An 8,980-nucleotide genomic window follows, 5' to 3' on the forward strand; every position below is an offset into this window, starting at 1 on the left:
TTCATTCCGCAAATCTACATAACATGCCTACTCACCCTAAAAAGGTTTTACGAAGTCGGATGTATAGTTTACAGATCACTCCCGGACAAAAAAGTACCCAGGAAGAAGAAGAAAAATAATAATAACTAGCAAACGAAAAACTCGTTGCGAGCAACGAGAGGTCTTCCGTCCGATTCAGAAAAAAACAACGTAAAATCAAACTGAAGAAGTGATTTTAAAAATCGGACACACGGGGGATCGAATCCAGGTAGCCAGCGTGGAAATCCATTGCGGTACCGATTACACCTTTGGGAACCCGCTTCAAATTTAACATTCGAATATCGCGAGATTGCTTTTTTTTATTCCAACATACATTACATTTGTTTAAAAATTCAGTTTGGAATTGTAAAATGCCAGCCAGCTTGCCAAACTTTTGTCAAGATGATCACATCGGAATTTGTAACTTGAATTTTAACAGTAATTTTTAGGATAGATAATCTATTAATGATGAACATATGATACAGTTTTCTTTCCTTTTTAGCTCTACTGGTCAGAGACCAGAAGAGCTTATGCGATAGTAATGCGTCCCTCGTCCGTCCGTCTGTCTGTCTGTCTGTCTGTCCGTCTGTAAACAATTTTTCAAAATGCTACTCCTCCTACAGTTTTGGTCTGATTTCAATATAACTGGGCACACAAGTAGACTACACTAAGATACATAATTCTGTGTATCGGTTTTTGATTTCGATGAACGGTGTTGCCGTGGTTACTAAAAATAGAAATTTCTGTGAAATTCTTTCAAAATGCTCTTCCTCCTACAGTTTTGGTCTTATTTCAGTATAACTTGGCACAGAAGTAGACTACACTGAGATACATAATTCTGTATATGGGTTTTTGATTTCGATGAACGGTGTTGCCGTGGTTACTAAAAATAGAATTTTTTAAGATTTTTTTTTCAAAATGCTACTTCTCCTACAGTTTTGGTCTGATTTCAATATAACTTGGCACACAAGTAGACTACACCAAGATACATAATTCTTTTATCTGTTTTTGATTTTGATGAACGGTGTTGACATGGTTACTAAAAATAAGAATTTCTGTAAAATATTTTCAAAATGCTACTCCTCTTACAGTTTTGGCACACAAGTAGACTACAATAAGGTACATAATTCTGTGTATCGGTTTTTGATTTTGATGAACGGTGTTGAAGTGGTTACTAAAAATAGAAATTTCTGTAAAATATTTTCAAAATGCTACTCCTCCTACAGTTTTGGTCTTTTTTCAATATAACTTGGCACACAAGTAGACTACAATAAGGTACATAATTTTATGTATCGGTTTTTCACTTCAATGAATGGTGTTGCCGTGGTAACTAAAAATAGAATTTTTTCTGAAATTTTTCAAAATGCTACTTCTCCTACAGTGTTGGTCTGATTTCAATATAACTTTGCACACAAGTAGACTACACTAAGATACATAATTCTATGTATCGGTTTTTGATTTCGATGAACGGTGTTGACATCGTTACTAAAAATAGAAATTTCTGTGAAATTCTTTTAAAATGCTACACCTCCTACAGTTTTGGTGTGATTTCAATATAACTTGGCACATAAGTAGACTACAATAAGGTACATAATTCTATGTATCGGTTTTTCACTTCAGTGAACGGTGTTTCCACAGTTACTAAAAATAGAAATTTCTGTTATATACTCTCAAAATGCTACCCCAAATACAGTTTTAGTCTGATTATAATATAATGCGGCATGCAAGTAGACTACACTAAGAACATAATGAGACTTAATCAAGGATCATTATTCTATTTATTGCTGTTGTAAAGTTTCAATTCCTGTTTCAACAGCTTAAGTACTTTTCTCTTCCTTTGCTATATAATAAGTACCAGTAGAGCTTCAGTCTCGACAGAGACTTCTGGTTTCGATATGTATTCAACTTTTTATCCCATGCAACTCCATATACAGGCATGCCAATGTTATATATTTCTGCACTATTGTCGCCATTTGTCTACTACTAAGTCGGGTCATGATGCATTATTTCGTGCCAAACATCACAAGTAGTTCTTAACGCTATTCCTTTGAAATGTTTGATTTATTTAATAGATGTGATAGCTTCAATGAAAATTAGAAATGTATGTTCTTATAACCAGAATTTCGAGCGTTAGAAATATATTTATCACATTATACAAATATAATTTCGTATACGGCCAAGTAACAATAAAGCTGTGAATTCGGTAAGATTTTCCACGAATTTTGTATCCTGTTTACCCCCAAAGTGGAGATGAGTTACACGTTCATGAAAAGACTGGAATGTTTCACTGAAAAAAAAAAATCACTCGTCCTCCGACGGTCAAGGAATCTGATACTATTTATGTCAATAACTTGCATTTATTACAAGAATATTCATATAACCTTTAATAAACAATCTTTTAAAAATGTTTTTCTTATTTTTGCCTTTTTATTCATTTAATATGTCACAAGCCTGCGTAAAGAAAAATAAACAGAAGTCAAGTCATACTTCAGAAACATAGTGAATATTAAGTCAGGCAAGTTTCTTGAAAAGTATTATAACCATGGTTTAGGATAAGTTTTCCCTGGTGCAAAATAAAACACTGAAGTCATCGTATTTCCACTTGTAGTCATGTTGTATTCTACTTTGAGATGCAGAAAAAAGCGATTTCAATAGAAGTTTGAGGAAACCTCATGTTAAAAGTATACTCAATGCAACGTAATTGCGATGTAGCAATCAAAAGAATCCTTTACATTTCATAAATCTTGTTGGTAGAAGTTTCGTTCATCTAAACGCTCAGCTGACCTTCTAGAACCCGACTTGCTTAATGGCGGAGTTTACCGAGACCGCCGCCATCTTGGACACGCTTCAGATTTTTAAATGCGAATATCTAGTGTGTGCATTGATCAATTCTTAGATAAATTATATATTAGGCCTTTCCAGTAGGGTCTTAATTACCATTAATTATATCAAAGAAAAATATTGAAAAACAAAAAAAGTTGAAAAAGTGTACATTTTGAATTCACTTCCTGTAGCGACCGGAAGTACTTACGACGCAAACGAAGTCAAAATTGCACATCTATAACTCATAGTCTATCATCTCTAACAAGTCTCCAGTTAATATCTTTAGCCGTTTTCGAGAACACTCGAAGACAAAATTGCATTTTAAAATCAGGAAATTGCCCATAACTTGGCACTGGTATCGAATTTTCCAACAAACGGAATTTTATATAAAATTCATATAAGGACCTATAATTCCTGAAATTTTCATTGAAATCCACCGAATAGTTTACGAGAAATCGCCTGCACAAAATTTTGTCTAAAAAAAAAGAATAATAATAATAATAATAATAATAATAATAATAAGAAACAATAGAATCACTATAAGGTCTTCCGTGAAGACGGAAGACCTTAATAATAAGAAACAGAGTAAAAACAATATGTTCCCCAACTTCGTTTGGGGAACATAAAAATGTCTAATAAGCCTCGGGGTTGAATATCGCGTGGGGTGGTGTGGGGGTTTATTCTTTTGAAATACAAAAAAGATGATCGCCGTCATTATATAAAACACAAATTGAGTGTATTTATTTTAGTTAACTCGATAATCTATCTCATTTTGGCGATAATTCGGTATATATTCCTCTTTTAAATATTTAAAATAATTAAACAGCTTCCCTGAATTTATTGCACTTTTTATTATCCTTAATATTAAGAGTGGTATATTTACGAGGGTGAAACCTTTTCTTCCAGGATTGACATCGACTGAGATCATTGCTAACTGTCTTCTCTTCTTCTTTGCCGGCTACGAGACGACGGCCAATACGCTCTCTTTCTTTGTGTATCTGCTGGCTCTCCATCCAGACATTCAGCAGCGGGTGTATAACGAGATCGTCTCAGAACTGGGTGATGTAAGTGAAAAAAGCGGATCTTGAAAAAATATTTTTTGAACTTTTTTTGATTTTCTCACAGATATATGTATATCTCGAAGAAAAATGAAGAAAATTGAATACGGATTTCTCTGACATTTTACGATTATGACAAAGAGCACGCGGCAGTTGTAACCGGTCGGCAGGGGATGCTCTTTTTGCCATGGCAACTTATCCAACTTCAAATGTTTTAGCGGTCAGTGTTTGCCCTGCTCCTGATTTGTATTGTCTGATTAGACATGTTTGTTATCTCAATACTTTATTTCGAAAGACTACAAAAATGTTGTCAAGAAGGAAGAGCGACCAGCATTCTTAACTATCAACATCGGAGTTCTTTTATGTAGAATCAGAGTGACTATTGACTAAGTAATTTTGTCGATGACCTATCAAATGATTTAAAAATTTTCGATTTCCATTTTTATGATGAAGCAATGTCTATGATATCAAACTCCTAGTTTTTCATCCACTAAAAGGTCTTTGTTGTTTCTGAGTACCTGCAACTGATTTACACCACTTTTGGAACATATAGTGTCTTATTGTTTTACATCCTCTGATTTAGTATATACGGAAGGAAATATTGTTGCATTTTGCCATTCAGTTTTCTGCTATTTTAATATATTTCTAAAACTTAATCCATGATATTTAGTCACCGCATGCACCCTTTATTTGCAGGAAGAACCGGGTTATGACAACATCGGGAAGCTACAGTATATGGAGATGTGCATCAATGAAACAATGAGAATGTACCCTGTAGCTGCAAGGTAGCAGCGACTTCATAGATTTTGTAACTTTGTAGATAGACAAGTATGAAATCAGATATGTTTAATTTGTCATTATATGCAATTATTGACAAACAAGTTGATGAAACAAGAATGTCAACAGTCTCATTAAAAGTCATCATTTCGTAAGTTCCATGGTCGATTCAATGACCTTGTCAACAAATAAAATTTATCATTGAGTCAATTGCAATTGCTGACTTACGTTTTTCATACTAATTATTAGTCCATTATTTAAACACTGAATTGACGACGGATTTTCCCGTTATTTCCTGATCATGAAAGGAGCAAACGGCGGGTGTGACCGGTCGGCAGGGGATGCTCACTCCTCCATGGCATCTGATCCCACCTCTGATGTTTTGGAAGTCCGTGTTTGCTCTGCTCAAATTTTGTATTGTTTTATGGACTCTTTATCTTGAGTGCTGTTCGTTGTCTCCATATGTTTCATTATCTGAGGTTTTTGTTTGTTTGTTTTTGATTTTGATATGAATCATGTTATCATGACTTTTTTCCTAAATGAAGCGCATCTGAAGAGACATTGAGGAACTTTGCGCATGGTCCTTGGAAATATCTTCCTTTCTTCTCCGTACAATTGACTTTTTGTAAATGACAAGAATTTTGCAAAAGAAATATCATTTTTTGTGAAGAATAATATTTTTAATTTTTGCAATGAATTCAGAGCATGACTTGTCGAAATAAATGTTAATTGAAAATTTTGCAAAAGGATTTAAAGGAACGTACAGAGAAGCTTTTTTCGCAACAGTTTAATCAGAAATTAAATATAGACTGGAAATATTTTAAAATAGTTCACTGAAATAGATTACATCAAATATGTAACATGTACGTATGTAAGCTTTCTTTTGCGGTGTTTTTATATTTTTTTCCAAAAAATTTGTTGTTCCATAGTGAAGATAATAAGACTGTAGACAAAAGTCTCAATATAGTCTTGAATTAATATATTATTTGAACAATGCTCAATGAAACGCCAAGATACTGAAAATTAAAATTCTTAAGGTTTTTAGATGTTTTTTTTTTAAACTTTAGAATATTTCATGTAAGCTAGCTATACATGTATAATAAAGCCCACTTATTTCTTTTTCTTCAGAACTGATAGAACCTGCGTACAGGACACTGAAGTAAATGGTCTGAAGATTCCAAAAGGCATGCAGATTGCAATACCGATTTGGATTTTACATCATTCTGAAAAACTCTGGGAAGATCCTGAGAAATTCGACCCAGAGAGGTTTGTAAAAAGTCGTCCTTTTTCAAAATCATTATTTTTTTAAATTTGTATCTATTTGAGGATCCATTTCCTGTCTTTCTCGTAAGTTAATTCATGAAAAATGTAGAAAATCATGCGAACACATAGAAAAGTTAAGTAACATTTAAATGTATTGCGTGCATTTATATCCAATATTTATACTGTAAACGTTAAAATAAAGCCTCAATCAATGAATTTAAATTCGAAATATATATGACAGATAAATACATACATTTACTTATATACATTCTTTTATATTAATTTTTTCTGGAATGTTAAATGACTGATACTTCGAATTCTTTACCAAAACCTAAATGGCATATATATACATGTACATGTACAAGAAAGGCATCTGGAAATAAAGTAAATGAAGCAATTTCATTCTTTATCGTAATATCTAAATTTTAGATTTTCAGCGGAAAATAAAGCCAAGATGAATCCGTATAAGTTCATGCCTTTTGGTTATGGTCCCAGAATCTGTATCGGAAAAAGACTGGCTCTGATCGAGATCAAAGTCGCGATGACAAAACTCCTCAGACAGTTTGTATTATCAACATGCTCCAAAACAAATGTGAGTATTATTAGGCAATGAGACTGATGAAGAGCACGCTTAATCTAAAAAAAAAAACCCAAACAATAAATATATGCGAATGGGGTATGAAAAACAGACCCCTGAAAATTCTGGAGGAGGTATAAAGTTGTTCCAAGCTCTGTGAACCCTACGTGTACTTCATATTTTCTTCCTTTTTCTGAATACGACAATGCATGTAGATCGTTTCATTATGTCCGTGACAATGTAGTGAATTTTGTGAGACCGATCTGCAGGGGATGTTCACTAGTTCATGACACCTGACTCCACCTTTGATGTTTTAGATGTCCTTCTTTGCTCTGCTTCGGACTCGTATTGCTTGGGTGGACTTCCGATCTTTAATACAATTCGTTATCTCCTTACAATTCGTTTGATTTTATTTGATAATCATTTGTTTAATGTAAAAATATTTATATTAAAATTTTATATTTTAAAAATATTTTGGTTGCATTGTAGATACCACCTAAGCTTACAAATAGAGGCCTTACTAAACCGGAAACGATGTGTCTGAAGGTGACTGAGAGATGACATGCTGATTCAACTGTCAATTACACGTGTTCATTTCATAGGTCAACTGTCAATTACACGTGTACATTTCATGTATCAATCGTTATTTCCACATGTACATTTCATTTATCAAACAGCCTTCTAATGACGGAGTGCAAGATCACTGTGTGCATTGTTTTCTTTTAATTTTCATTAAGAGATCAATAATGTAAGATTTTATTTTGACTAAATAACACAGTGAATATATAAGTAATCAGTTCACAAATATTCTATTTTGAAGAGGAGATAATTTTCATTTTGTTAATATATGTTTTTACATTTGTCAATTCTTTCTCCTCATGTAATTGGACACTCTTCATCAGATTTTGAAATTAAACAAGTATCATTAACTTGTACGAGTATAATGAGACAAGTATGCTTACTCTGATTTTCACACATTTAACATTCGAAATGTTCTAGATCTATTACAGAAATTCATTACATTTACATAAATTAAGTTACAAATTAGATTGAGAAATTTTGAACTAACTTGTTAGAGCTTTCTTCAGATTTATTTTTTATGTTGATCCCAAACTATTTCCTAGAAATAAACACGTTTTAGTATAGAATTAGTCCTGATAAAAAGCCTGAGTTGGGTGAATATCTTATCGAGTGGTAATTGATCTTACAGCATTAAGCAATATTTGTATTGTATACCTACATGTATCTTGGCTTTTCACAAAATATATTTTACGAGAATTGATAGAATATTTCACAAAACAATCATTACTGGGAGATTCTTCAATCAATATGAAGCAGATGTTTACAAACAAATAGATAAACAAGAATAACATGTTGGATATTTTTCTCTTCTTTTTTTCATTTACGTCACATACTTCTGTGGCTTGTATTATACTGTCAATCTGCTATAATTTTATCCTTTACCTTCTCTGTGCCAATGGCTCAAGTGACCTGATCAAAATTTGTTGTTCCTTTTTTTGCGCGGTCTCATTTTTGCATGTGTTTATTTTGAACTACCAAGTCAATTGCAATCAAAGGTATTGCAAATATTCCATTCGTGAAGGGATTCATACATCCATATGCCCATTTTTAAAGCAAAATTTAAAAAAATAGGACGAGTTCTTTAAAAATATTGAAAACCACTGGGACGATAAAAATATGTGAAAGCTTTCACATACCAGATATTCATCAGATAAATCCACCCTGGGAATATGAAATATACAGAGATAACGAACATTATATAAGGACGTTCGATCCTGAGATTCTGAGCGGAATTTCGTCAGGTCATTTATTTATAAAATTCTGCATCATTTTTAAGTTCTAAAATTAAATCAGAATTCTACAGTGCAAATTTAACTATATTCAATGAAAAAAAACAGCGATTAAGTTCCATTCAAGTAGAATTAAGATAGGGACCATATTTTGTGGCGGAAGGGTTTTTAGACGAAAATGATCAGTTTTTTTCATTTTGAACTATAACAGTGCTGTTAATTTTGGATTCCTATTTTTCCATCCTGGTTGCACAAAAAGCTGTTTTTTTGCAGTTAAATGTGTTATGCTGGTTCTGAAATATCTATTAAATTATTTCTTATGAATTCTATCAACAAAGTGTGACAAATATAGTAAATATATTCTGAAAATCCGGGAAAAAATTGAGCCAATTTTAACGTAAAATTGACACATTTTAAGTAATATCTGAAAATTTACATCATATACCCCGCTTTTGATGTTCTTTTCTAAATATTCAAGACAAATTTGGCCTATTTGCTTAAAATCAGAAAAAGTTTAAGACTTTAAAATAATTTTCTTGCTTATTAAATTTTCAATGCCAGAAAAATCACTTTTTAATAGTGCAGAAAGGTTAAATAATTGATTATGCGAAGCAATTTAAAACTTTTTCTAGTCACAATTTTTAAGTGTCTTT

The 8,980-nt window shown here is 32.5% G+C and overlaps 1 protein-coding gene across 1 annotated transcript; it reads left to right on the forward strand.

The window, feature by feature from the left end:
* Positions 1-3,747: 3,747 nt before the first annotated feature.
* Positions 3,748-7,893, forward strand: LOC134282704 (cytochrome P450 3A19-like; the record flags this gene model as incomplete). Its single annotated transcript, XM_062765111.1, has 5 exons — positions 3,748-3,905; positions 4,596-4,684; positions 5,805-5,942; positions 6,369-6,531; positions 7,006-7,893. Coding segments are annotated over 5 exons (620 nt in total), but the record flags the coding sequence as incomplete, so codon positions are not given.
* Between the last annotated feature and the right edge of the window lie 1,087 nt (positions 7,894-8,980).

The sequence above is a fragment of the Saccostrea cucullata genome, unplaced genomic scaffold (genome assembly GCF_032062105.1).
Source record: "Saccostrea cucullata isolate Sc308-1 unplaced genomic scaffold, CSIRO_AGI_Scuc_v1 ctg17783, whole genome shotgun sequence".
Lineage (NCBI taxonomy): Eukaryota > Metazoa > Mollusca > Bivalvia > Ostreida > Ostreidae > Saccostrea > Saccostrea cuccullata.